Source organism: Xiphias gladius, chromosome 2 (genome assembly GCF_016859285.1).
Source record: "Xiphias gladius isolate SHS-SW01 ecotype Sanya breed wild chromosome 2, ASM1685928v1, whole genome shotgun sequence".
Lineage (NCBI taxonomy): Eukaryota > Metazoa > Chordata > Actinopteri > Istiophoriformes > Xiphiidae > Xiphias > Xiphias gladius.
This window is the reverse complement of record NC_053401.1, coordinates 2701031-2724740: the sequence shown is the minus strand read 5'-3', so window position 1 is coordinate 2724740 and position 23710 is coordinate 2701031. Positions and strand designations below refer to the sequence as shown.

Here is a 23710-nt window from a genome sequence, read left to right as displayed (position 1 = left end):
TGCTAAAATAATTCAACTGTTATTGAGAAAACTAACTAAATAACAAAGCATATGTTATAAATAAAAACTACTGTTGCATGAGTAGCCGCCGTAAGCATTGCCTGTTGATGTGACAAAATTTGAATGTACCAAAACATGCAGTTATGAGTATTAGTCACGGGTTAAATAACGTTGCGATAATACCAAACTACATGATATAGATACGTCAAACCATGACAAAAATATAACTTAATAAAGATATTTTCAGTAAGGCATAGTGTGTGGAACCATCACGAGAGGGTCCTTTTGGCGTTCACACGGAAACCAACGCTAATGACCGATGTTTGTTTTGCTACAGTTAGCAGGTAAATATTTTCATTTTAACATAGTGTTTACACGAAAATTAGGATTTCCAAGCAGTGATTTATAGTGTATGTTATTTAAACTGTACACTACAAAAACTTAATGCACACTAACTGCCAGTTTAAAGCTGCCAATACCTTTGTTTACATTGGTTTCGGCGCTTCCATTCAAGTGGCCTAGCTAAACGCGTTAGCTCTGTCAATGCTAACTGTGTTTGTTTTGTGTTTTTTCATGAATGTGTGTTTGCACGCATTGTGTTAAAACGTTACAGTGTCTTTGCAACATTATAAAACGGACTGCCTTCTTTCAAAGCTAAGATTAAGCTTCAGCCAGATCACGAACACAGAAGAGCGCTAACGTTAACGTGCTACACAAGCCAGCTGGGCTAGGTTGCTAACGAGCGGGGTGTCTGCAACGAAGCTGCTGCGTGGGTGTGTGTCAGACTATTTTTAACAGTAGAATATATGGATATAGAATTAAATCGTACTTTATTTTATAAACTGTTTCATCCACTTGTCGACACTTCCCAGTTAGAGAAATGTTATTTTATAAGAGCCTCTTGCTTTATCTTTTCCGATTCTGTCCAATTAGCCATCGAGCAATTTCAACTAAAAAATAATAGAAGAAGAACGGAATTTTATTTGAGTGATAATGGGATTGTAAAACAAATTTACATCAACTATTAACAATACAGCAGTTTCCAGCAGGTTGGTTACCTATTAATTCAAACAATTATTTCAAGAAAAGAAAAGAAAAAAAACCTGGAAATAGATGCATGAATAAAACGCGCTCATTGCTGATAAGAGGTTGTCTTCCTTAAATAAGATGACTATTTAAATGTGACTTTTTCAAACAACCATTTCAGTCCTTGTGAATCCTTCATATCCATGACCTCATGTTCTTGTATATCCAATGTAAATATTTGTTTGGCTTGTCTGTTATCAACCATATCAGTCAACCCATTTCCTTGCCTGGCGATACTAACCTTCCATCAGACTTCGCAGGGTTCCCAGTCTTCTTCCCTGTGATTGCTAGCATTATAGCAAATCTGTAAATGTCCAGGAAATACATAATACTATAATAAGGATAGTAGTAATAATGATAACAAACTTTATTTATATTGAACTTATCAAAACTAGAGATTGCAAAGTGCTTGACAAGAGAAAAAAGAAAAAACACACTCAAAAAATTATATACAAATACAAAGTATGAATACAATAGTAGACCATAACAACTGACATCAGGTCGGACATACAAATAGCCCCACTTTATGCCTGTGTAATTCTGAAAAATGAATAACCGTCCTCCTTTTTATTTTCTTGGGGGGGGGGGGTGTTAATTTGAAGATATTTCCAGTATCCTCAATTGCTCTTCTAGCCATATGGATGAAAAAAATATTGCAGAAACATCAGTATACACTAATAAAACCGGAAATTTGGTTCACAAATTCAACAAAGAGATTGACATTTCCAGCCACCACCTTTATTTGGATTAGGAAAATGAGGTGAAAATTGGGAAGAGGATTAAAATGTTTTATTTTTTGCTGCAGATGGAATATTTATTCATACAGATTGTTAAAAGAATGTTTTAGGATTGGGGAAATAGCTTAAAAAACAGCAGGATTGTTAAACAGCCTCTGTTGTCTTTCCTCAGTATGCCTGCTGAACGCAAGCGCTCAGTAAACATGGATGAGAAAGAAGTTTGCCCCTTCAGTAACAAGGAAAAAGAGAAGGACAGAGATGGTGAGAGAAGGCCAGCATCTGCTCGAGACAAAGCAAAAGACGAGGCCAAAGTGAGTGGTAAAAAAGACAGCGGCAAAGAGGAGAAGAGAAAGCGCCTAGAGGAGGAAAAGAAGAAGAAAGAGGAAAAGGACCGAAGAAAGAAAGAGGAAGAAAAACAGAAAGCGGAGGAGGAACAGAAGAAGAAAGAGGAGGAGGAGAAGAGACAGCAGGAGGAGCGGGAGAGGAAACTCCAAGAGGAGGAGGCCAAAAGACAACGCGAGGAAGAGGCAGCTCTCCTAAAGTAAGTGGTGGTGAACTTTGCTGTTATATTTGTTGTAAAGCCTCATTTTACTGCCGATATCCTTCAGCGCCTGATTGTTTCAGTTTGCGTCAAAAATCACTTAGTCATATTAGATTCAGCATAATCAATATATGTGGATAAATGCCCATGAATCTGCTTTAAATGCTAGAAAAGAGATGCTCCTTATGATTTCAGATCTTTCCTGCTGATTTGGGAGTTTTTTCAGTATCAGAGTAATCCAATTATCTGTTTCCTCGGTAACTGTGGAAACAGGAACTGCTGACTGCTAATTTGACATTACTTTTCATGGTGGAAAATTACCAAAATGGAAATAAATTTAGGCTTAAAAGACAGGTCTCAACGTAAAGCCCACAGCTAATACACAGACTTCATTGCAACCTTATTACACCCAAACTGAATTAAGAAAAAGACTGTGAAAATCTGTGGACATGAATGCAAAAAAATTAAATATCAAATTTCATAAAACTTTTTATTTTATTTTTTTTCTTTCCTTGAATATGTATAGTACAATATGCAATTACATGAACCTCAGAAAAGTCAAACCCATCGCAAGTCCCCTCTCTTATAGCTTTTTCTTGCTTTCATTATGTGTCTTTCTCTATTTTACCTTATTTTTGTAGGGAACAAGAGGAGGGGCACCAGCTGCACCAGGAGGCCTGGGAGCGCCATCAGTGCAGGAAGGAACTCCGCAGCAAGAACCAGAATGCCCAAGAGGGTCGGCCTGAAGAGGCCTTCTTCAGCCGACTGGACTCCAGCCTTAAAAAGAATACTGCCTTTGTCAAGAAGCTTCGTACACTTACTGAACAGCAGCGAGATTCGCTCTCCAATGACTTTGCCTCACTGAATCTCAGCAAGTACATTGGCGAGGCCGTGAGCTCTGTCGTGGAGGCCAAGCTGAAGATCTCTGACGTAGGCTGCGCTGTCCATCTGTGTTCCCTCTTCCACCAACGGTATGCTGAGTTTGCTCCGTTACTGTTACAGGCGTGGAAGAAGCACTTTGAAGCGAGGAAGGAGGAGAAGGCGCCCAATGTGAGCAAGCTGCGCACAGATCTGCGATTTATCGCAGAGCTCACCATCGTTGGCCTCTTCACGGACAAAGAGGGCCTTTCGCTCATTTATGAGCAGCTCAAGACCATTATTGGGACCGACCGGGAGACACACACTCACGTGTCGGTGGTAATCAGCTTCTGTAAGCACTGTGGGGACGACATTGCCGGTCTGGTGCCCCGCAAGGTGAAACTGGCTGCTGAGAAGTTCGGCTTGTCCTTCCCGCTGAGTGAGATAATCAGCACAGAGAAACAGCAGCCCTTCCAGAACCTTCTGCGGGAGTACTTCACATCACTCACCAAACACCTGAAGAAGGACCACCGGGAGCTGCAGAACATTGAGAGGCAGAACAGGTGAGTACTCCCTTTCTCCACGGGGTATGGTGCTCCTTGGTCACTTTTTGTTGCTCACTATGATATGACCTCTTAACATGTTCTCCTTTTCAGGCGTATCCTGCATTCCAAAGGGGAGCTGAGTGAGGACAGGCACAAGCAGTATGAAGAGTTTGCCACTTCCTACCAGAAACTGCTGGCCAACACTCAGTCCCTGGCTGATCTGCTCGATGAAAACATGCCAGATTTGCCTCAGGATAAGACTGTGCAGGAGGGTGTGTCACCTTTCTTCTCCAGAATTATAGTTAAATTAAAAGTGCCATTTTAAGGTCGTAAGATCTTTGTTTTTATTTTAAATAAAGTCAAACAGTGACTCCAGTGAGGTGAACACGCGTGTCATATTTTTTAATCTATAATGTCTTCTTTCTAATCTCTCAGAGCATGGTCCTGGCATTGATATTTTCACCCCTGGTAAGCCTGGAGAGTATGACCTGGAAGGAGGGATCTGGGAAGATGAAGACGCTCGTAACTTCTATGAGAACTTGGTGGACCTGAAGGCTTTCGTCCCTGCTATCCTCTTCAAGGACAACGAGAAGAGTAGCCAGGGCAAAGACAAGGATGACGCCAAAGGTACATTTAATGAATCCACAGACAGCTGAAGAAAAATATTCACTTATTTATTCTGACTGTGCTCCTGCTTCTGGCTGGTTCAGATGGGAGAGAAGGGAAGGACACGGCCAGCACTACAGAGGAGCTGGAGCTGGAGCTGGAGGCTCTCGACATCACGGATGAACCTCTTGAGCTGGAGGGAGCAGACGAGGCGGAAAATGAAGAACTGGCCAAGAAACTGCTGGATGAGCAAGGTAAACGAGAGCCCCTTTCAGAAAAGCACCTCCACATGTAAATGAGATGGCAATTTTACAAGTCGACCCAATGTCAGTATTAGTGCCCGAGTCACTTGCACGTAAAGATCACAATGGAAATCTTACTAGGTCAGACTAAGTAACATTTCTATAGTACTTCCAAGAAGGCTCAAGTCTAAATGAAATGCCATCACATTAATGTAAAGACCACAACAGCACAAGGTTAAATACACACAGAAGAGGCTGTCTTGGAAGAATAACTTTGATCGGTTGTACTGTTTTTATGTCAAGCTTGGAGCTGCAATTATAAGTAGAGAATGAGGACACAGGGATCATAAAGCAAACGCTGTCTGTCACAATCATACTCTGTACTGATATTTTTCCCGACTCTAATATTGTCTTTTCAGTTTTTTTCTAAGTATTGTATAAATACTAAAGTCTTTGATCTGTATCGTCTTACAGCATTATTATATAGTGATAAAAGTAATATCAAGTACTTTGTGTGTAGGAAATGTCACTACTATTTATACTAATACTTCCATACTAATAACAAAAATGTCTAATACTTACATTTAAAATGCAGTGAGCTTCTGTGCTGTCCTGAAACTTTTCATTGTCTGGTTATGGGTAGATTTGAAGTGGGAATTTTATTTTAGGTGGATAATCATAAGCCTTTATTTTTGTACGTGTAGAACAAGAGGATGAGGAGGCCAACACGGGGTCCCACTTGAAGCTAATCGTGGACGCCTTCATCCAGCAGCTCCCCAACTGTGTCAACAGAGACCTCATAGACAAGGTGATTAGAACAGGAACATTTAACGTGGTGTCTATATTGTTTGTAGGAAAAAATGTCTTGAAGTATCCTTACTTTGTGTCGAGATGACTTCATATAAACAAAATAACAAAAATGATATTGTGAAAGTATTTTAGCCATGTTTCCACCTGACCGCTGCTCTTACATATGATACAGTGTTATAAATGAGTAATGGCAGGTTACTGTCAAAGAAAAGAATTCAGAATCCTTAAATTTATGAGAACTTCGTTGACTCCTGCAGGCTGCCATGGACTTCTGCATGAACATGAACACCAAATCCAACAGGAGGAAGCTTGTCCGAGCCCTCTTCACTGTCCCACGGCAGAGGTAAAGCTGTGTCAAACTATATCAATTTGCCGACCATGGGTGCGGAGATAACTTTGGTTTTCGATCTAAACAGCCATACAGACAGCTTTAGCCATTCTTAAAGCTGCACTTATCAGCATTTTTATATCAACACTGGATGAAATAACCCAGCACGGTATGGCAGACTAACACAGTTAGAGACTAGCTGGTGAACATTTAGCAGCTAAAGAGCCAGACATCTTCCTTAGGATTTGGTAGAGACCAAAACAGACCACAAAGAGAGAGAATATTGGAGTCCACAAACATGACTCCAAATGAATGAAAATGTTGCTCTGTAACAGCCGGATGTGTAAACAGGCAACTGTTTGCCAACACATTCGGCATAACAACTTTATAACATGATAACATGTCAGTGTTGTGTTTACAGATTCTTCTGCTAATTCAAGTCTATTGACATGTGTAATTACATTGATTGATCGTGTATTGGGGTCTGGGCGATACCAAAACACGGATGTCGTCGTTTTTACAACTTGTTCTGCGTAGACACAGATGGAGGACTGAAGCCGCTGCTCTGCTAACTTGCAGCTTCACCTATGGCGGATGTGTAGAATAGTCGTCAGGCTGGCAATAATCTACATTTATTATTACCGTCGACAAATTCCATGAAAGACCAAAACAACAATGTGTTGGTTCATCTATCAATACTCTCTGACTTTCCTGTCTGTGGAGTTCAGCCTCTAACCCATTAGAGCCTGACGTAAATCTTTAAAAACACCTCACCAATATGTAGTTTCAGCTTCTAAAAAAAGGCTCAGTAATTTCCTAAAACACCAGGACACTATTTTTTTTTTAGCAAACAAACAAGGAAATAGTTCATTTGTTGGGGACTATTTTCAGCAGTGGATGAATCCACATCTGGTGCTCTAGTGAGTATTTGGGGCAGTAGGATGGTTTATGTGGGAACTGAGTCAAAGTAAACTAGTGTGTGTTTGTGTGTGTGTGTGTGTGTGTGTGTGTGTGTGTGTGTGTGTTCAGGGTTATGAAGGAACATGTCACCCAGTACAAAGGTGTGGCTACATGATGTGGTTTTAATAGTTTTTGGACAACAGTGGAACTCTATGGCACAGAGGAATAAGATATATCAAGCTCTGGATACACAGACAACACCTGTTAGTAGGATCAATATATGTGATGCCGGTTTGGGTCTTTTCATGGGATTTATTGACCAGAAAAATACAGAATATTACCATTAGGTACCACCAGGTGGTGCTGTCATCATAATTTATAGTGTGAAGATCAATGAAGCACTTGACTGTCTCTCCCCTTTCAGGTTGGATCTGCTCCCCTTCTACTCTCGGTTGGTAGCAACTCTTCATCCTTGCATGTCAGATGTGGCTGAGGACCTCTGCTCCATGCTGAAGGGAGACTTCAGGTTTCACGTAGGTCCCCTATTATTGCATCCGTTGAATAAAACACTTGAGTTTTATTGGGACTAGAGAAAACCACTTTGGGCCTGAAACACATTTATTAAACAAATTCAAAACCAGCCACGCAGACACTAAAAATCAAATACATTAGTAGGATGTGGTGGCATGAAGGACTGCGGGGATTTCTGTCCTGTATTTTGTCTGTCTTACTGTTTTTCATCAAACTATGTCTCATACTCTTATAAGAAATAAATCACAATATGATGAATGACACACAATCTTGTTTTACTAATGTTTGTGCCCTTTAGATTCGGAAGAAGGACCAGATCAACATCGAAACCAAAAATAAAACTGTCAGATTTATCGGGGAACTGGCCAAGTTCAAGATGTTCTCAAAAACAGACACGCTTCATTGTCTCAAGGTGGGTGAAGAATTGCTATCTGAGATCTGAGGCTTTGTTATCTCTGAGCTGATCGATGTGAACGTTTTAACTGGAAGCCTGTCTTTGTGTGTGGCCCAACAGATGCTGCTGTCTGATTTCACTCATCACCATATTGAGATGGCCTGCACACTGCTAGAGACCTGCGGCCGCTTCCTCTTCCGATCCCCCGACTCCCACTTGCGTACCAGCGTCCTGCTGGTTAGTACACGTCATCATCACAGTGGAGAGGTGTTAAAAGCCAAGTCAAACTTTCCGCTTCCGTGCGTCCTCAGTGGTCCGCTCTGGTCCGTGTGACGTAACTGTCGTCATCCACCCATGTCCACGATGAACTTCCTCGTCCCGTATGCGGACGTCCGCACGCAGCCCAAAATTTGTGACCGCACGGACTGCACACATAGCAAGTGCGCCAATTGCAGATGCTCCACATAACAAAATGAAATCTTGTTTTGAAGAGAGGTTATGTGAGGAGATCCGGCGTTACCCGATTTTTTTTATTCGTCTTTGAAACAAAATAAAGACAGCCAAATGGCGCTGAACTCCTGGCGAGCTTTGGTTAAAGTTGAAGTTTTAATGTAAACAGCTGATATTTTGTCAAATCCTGTCTGCGTTTCAGGAACAAATGATGCGTAAAAAGCAGGCACAGCATCTGGATGCCCGCTACGTGACGATGGTGGAGAATGCCTACTACTACTGCAACCCCCCACCCATGGAGAAGACGGTGAAGAAGAAGAGGCCGCCGCTGCAGGAGTACATCCGCAAGCTGCTCTACAAGGACCTGTCCAAGGTCACCACGGAGAAGGTGCTGAGGCAGATGCGGAAGCTGCCGTGGCAGGACCCCGAGGTCAAGAGCTACCTGATCTGCTGCATGGTCAACATCTGGAACGTCAAGTACAACAGCATCCACTGTGTAGCCAACCTGCTGGCCGGCCTGGTGGCCTACCAGGAGGACGTGGGCATACATGTGGTGGACGGAGTGCTGGAGGACATTCGGCTGGGCATGGAGGTAAGGAGAGGAAAAAATTATATATGGCTGAAAATATGAACTGATACTCTGATGTAGTAATACTTACGTATCATTTATTGACAAAAGATAAAAGGGTTAAGCTGGACGGTTTTATTCGTGTACTGGAGTTGAGTCCAAGATGGTTATGTAAGGTGCAGCGAGAAGACAGGAAGACAAACAAAACCAGGTGCTAATCTTGACTGACGACTCCGACAGTTGATTGAAGAGGAAGCCATGTTGTTACTGTCCTCAGTATGATCACTGCTATATGGTGCAGGACACGTGAGAATGCCGTCTGGCTCCATCCTGAGCTGAAGTCCTCTGGTTTTGCACAACACTTCCAACCGTTTCACGTGGTTGAATCTACAGCTCAGGCTCTGACACCAGAGAGGCAACATGTGAAAATGTTAGAGACCATGCTCACCGATTTCTCAAACCTACCCACTATAACTGAGCCCAAAACCAGTGCAGGTTTCAACTAACTTTGCTGAAAACTTTTCAAATATGTAGCCAGTGGGCCGTAAAAACGCTGATGAAACAAATTGTGGTTCAGAAAAACGTAAACTATAGGTATAATTACATCCAGTGTTGTAGATCTCCAGTGACACGAGATTAGGGCTGCAATGAACGACTATTTTAATTAGCAATTAATCCTGTGATTATTTTCTTCTCATTACAAAATTTCAGAAAACAGCTAAAAGCTATTTACTAAAGCCCAAGATAATATCTTAGAATGTCTTGTTTTGTCTGACAAATCGAAACCCAAAGATATGTAGTTAATCGTCCCGGTAGTAACCAAGAGGTCCTGCACACTGTCACACTGTATCACTTGTACTCACTTTATTTACACACCCTTTGGTCCTCAGACCTTCGTCAAGTCAACACCATACTACATTTACAGTTGAGAAGCTCGAGCTTTTTCTGCTTGAAAACTGACTTAAACAATTAATTGATTATCAAAACAGTTGCTGATAAATTCTCCGTCGATCCATTATTTAATAAATTGTTTCGGCTCTACATTTTATATTAAGAAAAAAGTAATCTGTATTGAATCTGATACCAAAAATGTCACAAGAAAGGGAATTTATTCCCTAAAAAAGTCGCACACTGCTTTGCAAAAGTTGAAAATCCTTTATCGTGACTACATGATAAAAATTACTCACTTCATATTTCCGTTTTCTGCTGATTTATATCTTTTAGATTTTGACAGGTATAGTTACTTGTCACTTTGCAAATTTGAAATTCGATCACTTTTCAGAATATGATGCATTTGGTATTTTTACAGTCTTGTATGGCTACTTTTACTTAAGTATAGGATCTGAATGCTTCTGTCACCACTGTCCCTTCCCAGGTCAACCAGCCCAAGTTCAACCAGCGGCGGATCAGCAGCGCCAAGTTTCTGGGCGAGCTCTACAACTACCGCATGGTAGAGTCGGCCGTCATTTTCCGCACCCTCTTCTCCTTCATCTCCTTCGGAGTCAATCAGGACGGCAGCCCCAGCCCATTGGACCCTCCAGAGCACCTCTTCCGCCTCCGTCTGGTCTGCACCCTGCTCGATACATGCGGCCAGTACTTTGACCGAGGCTCCAGCAAGAGGAAGCTGGACTGTTTCCTTATCTACTTCCAGGCATGTCTGCTCATACTTCACCTCTAGGCCCTGTCTTTAGCTTTGGCTTCTCAGTATCTCAGTATTGTTGTACTGTCACTGATAAGTTAATTGAAGGATCTGAGGGAAAACAGTGGTGATATTCTATAGATGTGTCCAAAATCACTCCCTTATTTATTCAGGCTGAATAAATAAAATTTGTGTGTGCCTGCAGCGGTACATCTGGTGGAAAAAGAGCATTGATGTTTGGACCAAGGACCACCCGTTCCCCATCGACATCGACTACATGATCAGCGACACCCTGGAGCTGCTCAGGCCCAAGATGAGGCTTAGCTGCTCCATGGAGGAGGCCACTAAACAGGTCACTGACCTGGAGAGGGAGGTGCTCGTCAAGCTAGGTAGGAGTGACACAGTGTGCTCATATCTAAAGATGCATGCAAGAGGCAATTGTCTATATCTAGCACATAATTACTGCATGGTTAAATGATGTGAGTGTTCAGCAGCCAGTCTTTCCAGTTGAACCGCTCTCTGTCGTCCCGGCTGAACAGCATTCCCCGTTGTGTAGGAGGACAATCGTGCTGCATTGCTCCTCACTATGCTTTATCTTTGAGACTGGTTTAGCTTAACTAAATACACACATACCTAACACATACACTCACTCAAAGGGCCCAGTCAACACTGAGGATTTATGAATCAAAAATTGTGAATTAAAATGAATGACGTCCACTACAGAGACAAATCTATTTGGGTGAGCCACCTAAAAAGGTGGCTCACGTTCTGGCTCACTGAAAGGATTAGTCGATTGACAGAGATGTAATCTTCAGCTGTTCCTGATAATCAACTAATCACATAAATCATTTCTAGCTCTAGCTTCTCATGTGCTAGAGCTACAAAATGGGATATAAATGTCGATAAATTCATGTACTTAATAAATAATTGCAGGCCTTATTGTCCCTACTGATTTTCCATCGATCCTGCTGCTGTTCTTTGGTATTGAATTTCATTCTAGGTGGTGTTTAAAAGGGCAAAAGGTCTTAAATTTGGTGAACCCTGCAGAAACATTGTAACTTTGGAATCTGAGTAGGAATGGATCATTTCACAGCCAGTATGAACAGGGGGAATGATTGCAGCTACCCACTCTCAGATATATAGGGGGGAAAATACCACTGCTACTGTAACTCTGTTGCAGAGTGTAAAGAGAATTTCCAGCAAAAAGCAGAGAGAGAACAGAATGACTGGGTTATGGCAGAGAGGAGGAAGAAGGAAACGTTGGCGTGGCAGGTGTATCTCTGCATCCGGCACCGCTCAGCCTGATAGCAGCACACGGAGCGCTGGCTTTGTTTAAAAGTTTCAAGGTGTTGACTTTAAATACGCAGAGAAAAATGTAAACACCAGCTCCACCCTCTCAGAGGGTGACAAGGTGGAATTGCGGCGGCATCCGTCAGTTGTGGGAGAAGTACTCAGCCCCTTTACTGAAGTAGAAATGCCAATACAACAGTGTAAAAATACTCCATTACAAGTAAAAGTACTTATTCTGTAGAAAACCGTCCCCTGAGACCGATTATTATTTATTATTACAAAGTTTAAGCAGCAGTTTACTGTTGTAGCTGCACGAGGTGGAGAGAGTTTTAACTACTTTATATAAAGTTATGCACTTTCATCCAGTGGTTCCCAACCTATGGGTCCCGCCCCTCCAAAGGGTCATGGTATAAAACCAAGGTGGTAATGAGACCATCAGTGGGAGAACAAAGAAGATAAAGGAGCGGGAAAGAAGTGCTGCTACACGAATTTGGGTGTATTTTTTGGACTGTTCTCTCATCTTTATGTTGTTGTGCTCAAATAATACAGAGTTTTACTACTTTGTGCCTTATTTATATTAAAACATCTGAGAAATTTAAACTGAAAACAACTCAAGTAGACACAGTCTAGGTCACAAGCCGGAAACATTGGGAATCAATGGTTTAATCTTTACCAACACATTGTAATCAGTAATTATAGCTGTCAAATAAGTGAAGTGGAGTAGAAGTATAAAGTAACATAAAATGGAAATACTCATGTACAAGTACCCCAAAACTGTACTTAAGTACATTACTTGAAAAAAATGTACTTAGTTACTTTCCACCATTGTTGTGTGTCTGAACTTTTATGCTTTTGTGTGTGTTTGAGAATGCAGAGGGGAGAGTGCTTGATGAGGCTGATGAAGCCCCCCTAAGCTAAACAGTGGTGCCATTGTTTTACCTTTCATACTTTAACCAGGATCGGGCATTCCTCAGCCCCGAGTCACAGAAGACCTGATCTTCAACTTTAGGCCGCCTGCCTGACTTCATTTTTTTTTTTTTGCTGGAACGAAACTGCATAGTTAAGTTCCGTAATCGGTTGCACTTATTATCCAGGTTGACTGGCAACACTAATGAAACAACAGTTCCCTCCAGAATATGTCCTCTATTTATAACTGAAGCCTTTGTTTGAGTGAAGCTGCTCTTTCGGGGTGGGCCTGGCCTGGGTGTATTTATGTTATAATCTGTCAAGGCAATCTGTGTGTAATCTCACTATTATAATTTTTTTCTGTAGAATATTACGTGTGTTAGAGATGAATTTTTCCTGGTTTGCTCCAAAGAGTTTCCGCGTCCTCATCTTGCGTGCTCACACGTCGTACTCCGTGTTTTCATGAAGGTCTGGCCATGGAGAAGGACGGCCGCTCTAGTGCCATGAGCGAAGGGGAGGTGCTCGACGAGGAAGATGACGATGGCGATGACGACGAAGAGGGAGGTGCTGAGACTGAGGAGCAGTCGGGCAATGAGAGCGAAATGAACGAACAAGAAGAGGATGTGAGTCCTTTTGTTATGATGAAAACTTCGTCCTGTTTCTCTGCCCACCTGTCACTGTTCTGTTGGTGCAGTGACATGATTATTTCACAGCTGATAGTCTGTGTAAATAATTTTGTCGAGAAGCCTCTTAAACTGTATTTGGAACCTAATGAGTAACTACACAGTCAGCAGATAAAATCCCATAGTATGTGATATGTAAAGATTTTAATCGTAAATCTCCAGATCCAGTCGCTTCCAGTCGTTTTCGTCATGATTATTTAAATATGTATTTAAATATGCCGAGGGAGACGTACCTGTAAATAAACAGCTTCACCTGAAGATAGCTTCGTTTTGCAAAGTTCACTCACCTCCAATTACCTCTGTAGGCTCTGCAGTCCTGCGTGCCGCTCCATCAAGGTTCTCACCAAACTCTGTGCTTTTTCTTCCAACTTTTTTGGCCTTTTCAGCACGAATGTCACTGCTTGTAAACGGTGCAAGCTGCTGGTTGCCTGCCTGAAAAGGAGGTTCTCTGTGCACTTCCGAGCAGAGTCTGGTGCGGTTCGCCTCTGGTGTGAAAGCAAAGTAAACCAACCACGGCATTTTTTAATAGTAGATATGTGATCTTAGCGTGAATTCAAAAGCTAAACCACTATTAAATCCAGTTTCTGATCGTGAACTGTCAAGAAAGCAATCTCTGTATGCTGTAATAATGTATATATGATTATGTAACATTGGAAACATATATGCAGCAGCATATGAGTAGGGAAATTTCCCCAGATTTATAAGAAAAGGAGTTAAAACAGAGGCGTGTTGATCTCGTGTCTAACTCCGTGTGTTTTGGCAGTTCCTCATGAAAAAGTGAGTGAAACATGAGGCCTTCGTAATCTGTGCTATTGTCTGTGCTTGTGAATTCGTGACCAGAAGCGTTCTGGCTCAAATCCTCCGTGGCGATGGCGGAGGATTCCAGCCACGCTCAAAGCTGTAATTTGTGTCCTTCCACTGTTGTTGTGTCACTCAAATATGTTCTGATAGTTTTTCAGGCAAGAAAGTAACCATTTGGATTTTGAATATGTGGTCAGTGTATCCAAAAAGAGCACCAATTTGAAATATGCTCCAGTCGGAGATGTGAAAACTGACCGGTCATCTCAGCAGCTCGCTAACCGGCTGCTGAGTCGACTGGCTGGTCAGTGTCCGTCGTCGTCCCGGAGAGAACAGTCGAATCTCAGCCAGGACTTTGATAATTGAAAGCTGGCTCTGGAAGATAAAATCTGGTCTCAGAGATGAAATATTTGTTGTTGTTTTTTTTGCTGCCAGGTTAGTCTGTCTGAAGATAAAGTGAAGATTCATAAAGCTCAGAATCAGAATCATATATTCATAGATTTTTATTAGCTGAATTTCGAGGCAGTTAACAAGCTGTGACTCAGTCTTTTTTGTTTGTTTGTTTTTTTTCCCCTCAGGATGGGTCAGAGAACGAAGAAGAGGAGAGGGAGGAAGAGGAGGAAGAGAACACCGACTACCTGACTGACTCCAATAAAGAAAATGAGACTGATGAGGAGAACAATGTAAGATCAAGCCCATCCATATGAAGAGCTGTAGATAAGAGCTATTCAGTGATACGGTCTCTAAAATGCGCTGCAATCACTATCACGATAACAGGACGAGTGATGGTGACTCATGACACACAGACCAGTGTTTTGATCATGCTGTCATCAGTGTCCTAAACGTGCTCACGGTAGCAAGAGAGAATTTTAAAATTTAGCTTTAGAGAAAACACTGATTTCATGAGGAGAAAGAGGTGTTCACTGGACGATTTGCACATTTGGTCGCGTTAATCTGTTGCCTCTGTGTAGGAGGTGACCATCCGTGGCGGCGGACTGAAGCACGTGGCCTGTGCCGAGGATGAGGACTTCATTCAGGCTCTGGATAAGATGATGCTGGAGAACCTGCAGGTTTGACATCCTACTACTCGGTTTGCACAGTGTGTATGGTGATGTGTTAATGGATAGGTTCGCAACTTTTCAAGTCTGTGTTTAAACAGTTGGTCACTCAAGATCCTCGTCTGATGAGGTTTCAGTGTAAGTGATGGGGGACTAAATACGCAGCCCTCGTTTTCTGCAAAAATGCGTCTGAAGGTTTATCTGAAGCCTGACAAATTGAGTTTCCTCTTTGTGTCAAGCTGCAGTGGAAAGTGGGAATTTTGTTACTAAAATAGCTGTAACTTTGAAAGATATGCACTTGATTTATCTAGGTCAGATTGCCGAAGACACATAGCAGCTTTTGGATTTTAGGTAACAACATCCAGTTTATATGCTATCACTTACACTGAAATTGTAATAGGGAGGGTTCTTATGAACAGGAGGAATGATAACCGCAAGAAAAAACTGTTTAAATGTCATTGCGGGTACCTGACTACTGTTTTGAGACAGACTTGAAAAATCGTGATAATGTAATAGCACAGCTCAACAAAAAATACAACACAGGTGTAGTCGTCTTTAGATATTTAAATGCGGGAAAGTTACAAATTATACGTCTGAATTTCTGTCAGTCGACCAATCGATTAATCGACTAATAATTGCAGCTCTAATTACAACAGTCCTGTAATAAATCCCATCTTCGTGGTGTTTAAGTGTTTGGTTTTTGTTGAAACTGTTTTAGACAGGTGTTGATTCATCACTTTGGAGGCTGTAGTTTGTGGCGCTGTTGAACTGTATTATGTTATACTGATGTGTGTCTTTTGTTTTGTCCAACCCATGTCTATCAACGATCGTAGGCTATATAACAGAAACACCTCTCTAATACCAGAACACCAGAATTTTCCTTTAAATGTCGTTTTGCTGTATGTTGCAACCGTTTTCCCCTCGGTGACCACTGGGCTTGGATCTAAACGTCCAAGGCTGGCTCTCCTTGTCACGGCGAAAGGTGAAAACCTCCCCCGACTTGTGTGTTTTGTCACTTGCAGCAGCGTAGCGGCGAGACAGTGAAGGTTCACCAGCTGGACGTGGCCATCCCTCTGCAGCTGAAGAGTCAGCTGAAGAAGGGAGGCTCCGGACAGCCGTGCATCGGGGAGGGCGACTCGGACATCTCCGACACCATGCAGTTCGTCATGCTAACACGCAAGGGCAACAAGCAGCAGGTAAAGTGCACGGAGGGCGGCAGCTGAGGTCAGCACCAAAACATTAACGGTCACACCACAGATATACACCCATAGGCCAACTAGTGCATTGCAGTGTGTCCTGCTTTGGGACTGGCTAAAAGTTATAATTCTCTGTTTGAAATAAAACATGTAATCAAATAATGATCTGATAATGAGTTTTATTCTTGTTCAAATAAAAATGTCAACTCCCATCGAATCACAACTGGATCATATTGACTCAACTCTGAGTCAATATTATTGTAACTGATCCTTATTCAAATATAGGACTGTGTACCTGGTTACATATCGAATCATTTGAGAGATAAGGGCCCATACTTTTAACTGTCTCTTTGAGTTTCGGTGATGGAATACCTATCATCACAGGCTTCAACCAGCTGTGAAAGTGAGGGTTTTTGGTCGTGAATTTTAAGTAAATGGATAGAAAAGGTTATATTATCCTGTATTCTAGAAAAGCAGCTTCCATCTTTTCTTCTCTACTCATTCAGTCGCTGGTCCTTCCTAGGCTCTTCTCGGTTGTTCTGCGAGGTGGAGGTCAACATGAAACCCTTCGGAAGTACACGCAGGAACAGGACTGTAGTGTAGTTTTATTTTCACTGTCTAGATGATTGAATATCCGAAAGCTAACAGACATGAGGAGAGGAGTGATTCAATTTCGCTGTCTCTGAAACTCAGTCACAGACTCAGCTCAGTCTAACTGAGCCCAGGAATAATATTGACTCTGGACTTTGCTCTCTGTGTGTGTGTGTGTATGCGTGTGTGTGTGTGTGTGCTTTTGTGGGGACCAATTTCAGTTTTAGACCATCGTAATGAGGACATGTCTGGATTGTGAGGACATTTTGGCCGGTCCTCGCTACTTCAGAGGGCTGTGTGAAGGTTAAGTCTCAGTTTCAAACCTGCAATAACTGATTTCTTGTGGCTGCTTGGGGGCAGCAGAAATAGGTAGTGAACACAACACGACCATTTAAGTTGGTATTTGTGAACATGTTCGCATTAAGTTGATTCTGTTCACATCCAGCAGTTACACAGCAACATGAGCATCCTGTTGGACTGGTGTTTGTGTCCACCCGATGAATCTAAGTCTAATATTAACTCTCTCTTAGCTCTGTTTTTGGTCTCCACCACCTCCTGAAAGGAAACAGCTGGATCTTCACCTGCTAAATGCTCCAATGTGTTCACCAGCTGGTATCTGACTGTGTCTGTCTGCTGTTTGCTGCTGAACAGGTAGTGGACAGTGGCTTTTTACAGCTGTTTCTCTGAAAACAGCTGCCTGCTGCAGCCGTTAAATCTCTATTAAAGCTCTGCAAAGCCGAGGGGAGCGGCAGATGCGGCTGGTAATTCTCTGTAGGTTCATCAAAACCAGAGGCTCCTCATCATCATCATTATCACTATTGTCGTTATTATTGTTATAATTCAAATATCGTTTATAGTCAGTTTAAGGTTACGGTTATAATTGGGTTATGGTTAAGGTTGGTTATGGGAATGTGTTATGTCAACAAGGGTCCTCACAAGCATAGAAAAGCAAACCTGTGTGTGTGTGTGTGTGTGTGTGTGTGTGTTTTTTTTAGGCGAACTGCAGCGGTGGAATGTGTGGTTTGAGGGCAGAGTCTGGTTCTTGTGCTGCAGGGTGTGTCCAGCTTTCTGCCAGGGCTCCGAGGTTTAATAGAGCGTTCAGTCCACTCAGCTTCACTCTGTTTAAAAGCGAAGCTGCCAGATACACACAAGCCAAAAAAAAAAAAAAAAATCACTTTTTATATGAACTTTGGAGAGAACACAGAATATCTTTGTAGGTGTGTTAGTGAGGTGTGGGATGGTGGGAAATGACCTTTCTCTCTCTCTCTCTGTAAACACACACAGCCTCACCAGAGATTTACTGTAGCAGTGAATAAAAGCATCCTCTGTGTGTGTGTGTGTGTGTGTGTGTGTGTGTGTGTGTGTGTGTGTGTGTGTGTGTGTGTGTGGGGGGGCCTACCTCTCTGTGGGATGTACCTGGACCCATGGCCGGATTAACCTCCAAGGGGGCCCTGGGGCAATAGTTTCTTATTGGGCCCCTGTACATGGCAGTTTCATTATTTTGCCCAGACACCCAGAAACCAACCGGTTGGTCGTCCGAGTCCGAGAAAAACATATCGCCAGAAATTCCCTGGTACCAGCCTCTCAAATGTGAATATTGGCTATTTTTTCAGTTTTCTATGATAGTAAACTCAAAATTTTGGGCGTTTACTGTTTGGCAGATATCAAAAAGCTCTTAGAATATGTTCACTTGGGTTTCAGGGAATAATGCTGGGCCTTTTTCTGACATATTATACAAAAGAAAATAATGATCAGATGAATAAATAATGAAAACCATTGTTGGTTGTAGCCTATGTTGGATCAGTAAGACCTTGCCCAACGTTTTCTGTGTGTTAATTACTTGACCCGCAGAAAAAATTAAAGCAATTTGATAAAACACACACCCCTGGGCGTTTCCCGGCGTTGTCCAGTTGGTAATCCAGCCGTGGGTGGACCCCTCACCACGCACACACAACATACTGCATTGCTAACTGCTGCTCTGTCCCACGGGACTGACGCATTGACCCACTGTATGAACAGTGCATCTGCCTTCCAGACCTGTAATACGTGATGTGCTTGTTTAAAGGAATAGTTCAGCATTTAGGGAAATCTGCTTCTTGGTTTTCTGGCAGGTAGTTAGATGAGCAGATGAGATGAGATGTCGTCGAGTTTCAAACACACTGAATTTCACATCATCACCAGTCAGTCGGGACATTCGGATTTTGAGGACTGTACCTTAAACTTGAAGAAATACCAGAATAATTTGTCAGCTTTTAAAAAACCCGGATCACTGGAACAGAAGCCGTCTTGTGTTTGTTGTTACCAGTCCTCGATCTTGTGTGTGTCAAACACAATGTTCACGTTTCTCGTCAACAGTACAAGATCCTGAACGTGCCCCTGTCATCACACCTGGCGGCGAACCACTTCAACCAGCAGCAGGCCGAACAGGAAGAGCGCATGAGGATGAAGAAACTCACCCTGGACATCAATGAGAGACAGGAGCAGGAGGACTACCAGGGTACGCCTCGATGACCGTGTTAATTAATGCCTAATAAAAAAGATTTTTAACCCGTTTCCCAGGTTAAGAGAACCTTAAAGTCCCCGTTATCATTTGGCTTATAGAATATTTTTTTCATATATCATATGAAGTCAAATATTTTTTTAAACCACTCACCTCTTGTGTGTGTGTGTGTGTGTGTGTGTTTTATAGAGATGATGCAGTCCCTCGCCCAGCGTCCGGCTCCGGCCAACACCAACCGGGAGCGTCGGCCCCGTTACCAGCACCCGAAAGGGGCTCCCAACGCCGACCTCATCTTCAAGACTGGAGGAAGGTGAGACGCGAGCCCGGATCGCTGGCGTTGCCAACACTCAAAAAACAAAACCACAGAATGTGTTGGATTAGGGCTCATTATCTTGTCCTGCACTGACCCCTCCCCCCTCATCGGTATCTCTTTGAACAGAGAGAGAAGGGCAAGAAATGAAAGGCGTGAGAGGCGAGACAGACAGGAAAGACAAGACAGGAAAGACAAGCAGGACAGAAACCAAAGACATGTCACGGAGTAGGCTAGAACAGCTGGATAAACTGTGTGTCCATTATCACCAGGGATGAAGCTTCAGCAAATTAGTTCAAGAAAAGGAAAACAACAGAGGAAAAGGTTTTGTTGAGGAGTTTCTCTTTATATTTGCACTTTCAACTGATTCTGATTTTCAGGGGCTAGAGAGCTTATTTATTTTTCTTTATAAGCTCTGGAAAGATTTGGAATAAAGATCACTTGAAGTTTATACCTTAACATCAACAGCACCTTTTGTGTCTTTCTTGCCTCTGTATAGTGGAATGACAACACAACATGAACATTTCAGAGGATTCCATTTATCTAAAAATGCATTTCCACAAAAATCTAAGTGTTTGCTTCGGTACTATCCTCATTTTTCTCATGTTGTGGCAGGTGAATCCATATTTTGCTGCAAGTGTGACTTTTTTTTTAGCAAGAGGATTTAAAATCGGTTATTTTTTAAATATAGAAAAAAATAAAGAGAGAACGGGGACAGGAAAAGGGGGTTTAGGGATGGAGCAGAGGGTGTGAGGAACCAGTGGACTTGGAGCTGAGAGCCACTGACAGGGTAGGGAAGTCAGAGTGTTTAGAGACGGACTAACACACTGTCAGTTTTTGTCATTTCATGAGATTTGTTGACGAGACGAAAAATATAGAATTGCACCCGGCTTAAACAGAGAGGAGAGAGATTTTTAAACTTAGTGTTTTGTTTTTTTTAAATAGGGTCAAATATAGAAAGATAATAGAAGTCAAAGAGACGGGGGATTTGTCAGGTCACTGTGGCTGCTCCTGACTTTTCGTTACTCCCTGATGGATTTAAAACTCATCCACTGACAAAAAAAAAAAAAAAAATCTCGAAATTGACCGTTGTCTTGTTTTGCAGACGCATTTTTGATGGACACGGCCAGCGCTCACCTCGGCAACAAATACATAGAGTGAACAGTCAACAGTGTGAGGCTGGTTTCAGTGAGAGAAACTCTCAAACAGTAACGTTGGATTACGTGCAGTTTGAGTTCAGAGCGGGAATGGTGAACTCCGCCAGCAGCGACGAAAACAAATATATGTGTATATATATATATAAGAAAATATAGAGAGAGTTCGATTCAATAAAAAATCTTGACTTCAAACTTCAACTTTATCCATGACACAGACTGGTTTTAGGGCTGAAACGTGTTGCTGTTGCTCAGCACCTCTACAGTAAATGTCCTGCTCTGTCCTCCAGGAGACGCTGATCGGAGTCTGGGCCCGGGTTGAGCGAGCGAGTGAGCAAGAGAGCAAATGAACAAGCAAGACAGAGAGAATGAGAGAAAGAGAAAGAGAAGATCGGAGTGGAAACCGGTCTAAAACATGGAACGAGTCCTCCAGACGCCCACCGACGATGCCAGGACAGACCAGACCCCTGACCTGAACACACACTCTTACCCTGCTGTGGGGCCTGAGGCCTGAGGAGGAGAGACAAAACCGGGAGCCTGGGGGTCAGAGGTCAATGGTCAGACAGATGGCTCTCTTTTCTTCTTTGTCTGTTGCTTGAGATGACAAAAAAAAAACCCCAACTGTCTGGACCAACTACAAAGACGACTGAACACCTGACCGGCCGACTGATGGTGAGACGGACAGGAAGGCGGGATGAACGGATCACCTCCCGACGTCGCACCGGTTGGAGGGAAAAGTGACTCATATTTAGGAGTTCAAAACCTGCGAGTGGGCAAAATTTACACGAGACTAGCAAGGGATACGGATTTTTTTTTTCTCTTTTGTTTTTTGGACTCGGGAACTTGTCTTTTCGCTCAAATTTTTCACAAAACTGCCAAAAAGGCAGCGCCGATGCGGAGACGAAGGACGGGGTGGCGAGGCTTCAACACTGGTGGTGTGTCTGGTTCGCCCAGTGATGCAGAGGAAGACGCTGGTGTCTTGTACACGGACAAAATTATGGGGTCGAAAAGGTGGAAAAGCGGCTGATGGTATGGTACTCTTGTTCTGGAGGCACGTGTTGATTCAGAGCGGTATGTCACCAGGGCTGCAGCTAAAGATTATCTTTCATTACTGACCGATCTGCAGTTTACTCTCTCAATTCATTGGTTCATTGTTTGGCGTATAAAGAAGCAGGGCGCAGAGAAAAACACACACCACGGTTTCCCGGAGCTCAAGGTGCTGATATCACATGTCTCGTTCTGTCCAGCTAACAGCCCGAAAACCAAAGAGATTCAGTTCGCTGCAATGTAAGACAAGCGAAGGCAGTAAAAGCCTGACACCATCGCATTTTGTACTTGAAAAGCTAGCTGTTTCCCTGTGTTTCCAGTCTTTGTGCTAAGCTAAGCTAACTGGCGGCAGGCTGTAACCTTCATATTTACTCACGGACATGGGAGTGGTGTCAGTCTTCTCACCACCTCCGGCGAGAGAAGGAGCAGCGGAACACGAGGGACGTGCGGTTTACGACTGGAAGGGCGGCCGCAGACTAAAAATCGGCTCTGAATCAACGTACGCCACCGGAACAGGAGTCTCACGGCATCGGGCGCTTTTTCGATCTTGGCATCATTCAGACTCCTGGAAGATCCGGAAACCTGACGGCGTCAAGTGACCTGCTCACTGATGGACACCAGAGTAGACACATTGGACACTTTTTTCCAACTTCAGTCTCGATAGATGTTTTGTGTTATTATTTTCTCAAAAATCAGGAGTTAGTTTTGACAATATTCAGCTTGCTTTGATTTGGATTTGTGTAGTGTAACGTGGTAAAAGCTTTTCCTTTTTTTGATAAATGGATAACCGTGTGCCTGAGAGTCTTCCTTAGTGATGACAGTGACTATATTCTTTTAGATTCATTTTATCTGTTGAGCCTCTAGATGGATAACTATATTCTGCATTCTGCTGCATGGGCCTTTTCTGCACCAGCTCTGTGTCGTTTGTAGCAAAGCGTCCAACGGTGACTCTGATTTAGTTTGTCTGTGTCTAGATTCAAAACTAGTGTTCTTTTTCCTGCAAGCAAAAGAAAAACAATAGCGGCTTCCGGCTTTGTGTTTCAGCTCGTAAAAAAAGAAATGATCACAATAAATATATGAACATGACGGCTGTTTGTTTTTCAGGACTGTAAATCAGGGCAGGCGTGTGTTTTGTGGCGTTTGCATGTTCGAGAGGGTGCGCCTGTTTGTCGAGGTCTAATTACAAGGCAGCGAATGTAAGTATTTCCTCAGTTCCTGCCCGGTCCCTCCTCCCAACACTGCATATGTAGAGCATTGCTAAACATGGCCGGAGCAACCTCACTGGGGGGGGAGCCCAGGGGGTAAAAATTACGTGACGTTAGGCCCCTGTTGAGCCCCGTTGCAGTTTCCAGAATCCAACCGGCACTCGAGAGCTGAAACGAGTGACGGTGGAGTGACGAGAAATTAGTGGCAACGATTTTCTCAATTAATCGATATAAAATCAGTGTAAAATGTCGTGAAAAATGAAAAAAAAAAGTCCATCACAGTTACCTTGACCCCGACCGGTTGTCTTCAGGTGTCTCTCTTCGTGTCGGATCAACAGCCCAAAACCTCCACATATTCAGTTTGCGGTATATAAAACAGAGAAAAACGAGAAAGAAGCCATTTTTAAGAGGTTTTATCTTTATAAATAACCCCCAACAAGTAAGCCATTATCAAAATAGTTGCCTACTAATTTTCTGTCCTGTGATATAACAGAAAATCTTCATTTCTGAGAGGCTGAACACGGCAATTTATTTATTTATTTATTGTTTTTGGTTGAAAGATGACTCGCGTCTTCGGTAGGAGGGACTGAGATGACGCATTTTTTTGCTTGAAAACCACCGACTGATTGATTAATTGATCGTTTCAGCTGTGAAACTATACTTTAACTCCTCCCCAAATCTAAGTGGGTTTCTTTATTCCCACATTTACACCCTGCACTAAAAATGCAATCTGTATC

General features: G+C 42.7%; 1 protein-coding gene across 3 annotated transcripts; it reads left to right on the top strand.

The window, feature by feature from the left end:
• The first annotated feature begins 265 nt into the window (after positions 1 to 265).
• On the top strand, positions 266 to 22839 carry upf2 (UPF2 regulator of nonsense mediated mRNA decay). Of its 3 annotated transcripts, none has more exons than XM_040147115.1 (21): positions 266 to 344; positions 1996 to 2364; positions 3006 to 3785; positions 3879 to 4039; positions 4203 to 4394; positions 4478 to 4627; positions 5320 to 5423; positions 5683 to 5768; positions 7078 to 7186; positions 7483 to 7596; positions 7699 to 7815; positions 8231 to 8620; positions 9972 to 10247; positions 10441 to 10624; positions 12900 to 13054; positions 14491 to 14595; positions 14884 to 14982; positions 15993 to 16166; positions 19113 to 19254; positions 19447 to 19567; positions 21015 to 22839. In XM_040147115.1, the coding sequence occupies exons 1-21, from the start codon at positions 313 to 315 to the stop codon at positions 21019 to 21021; spliced, it is 3867 nt and encodes a 1288-aa protein (XP_040003049.1). In that variant the 5' UTR covers positions 266 to 312; the 3' UTR covers positions 21022 to 22839. The 3 variants fall into 3 exon arrangements, with proteins under 3 accessions (XP_040003049.1, XP_040003041.1, XP_040003059.1); XM_040147107.1 differs by having other exon boundaries at positions 21012 to 22839; XM_040147125.1 differs by lacking the exon at positions 21015 to 22839 and having other exon boundaries at positions 19447 to 20026.
• The last annotated feature ends 871 nt before the right edge of the window (positions 22840 to 23710 follow it).

Bases quoted from the DNA above. Each gene is read 5' to 3' on its own strand.
- upf2 (XM_040147107.1), top strand. From the start codon at position 313: ATGACCGATGTTTGTTTTGCTACAGTTAGCAG. The intron at 10,248-10,440 runs GCATGTCTGCTC...GTGTGCCTGCAG, and splicing joins GTTTCCTTATCTACTTCCAG to CGGTACATCTGGTGGAAAAA. The intron at 19,255-19,446 runs GTACGCCTCGAT...TGTGTTTTATAG, and splicing joins GGAGCAGGAGGACTACCAGG to AGATGATGCAGTCCCTCGCC.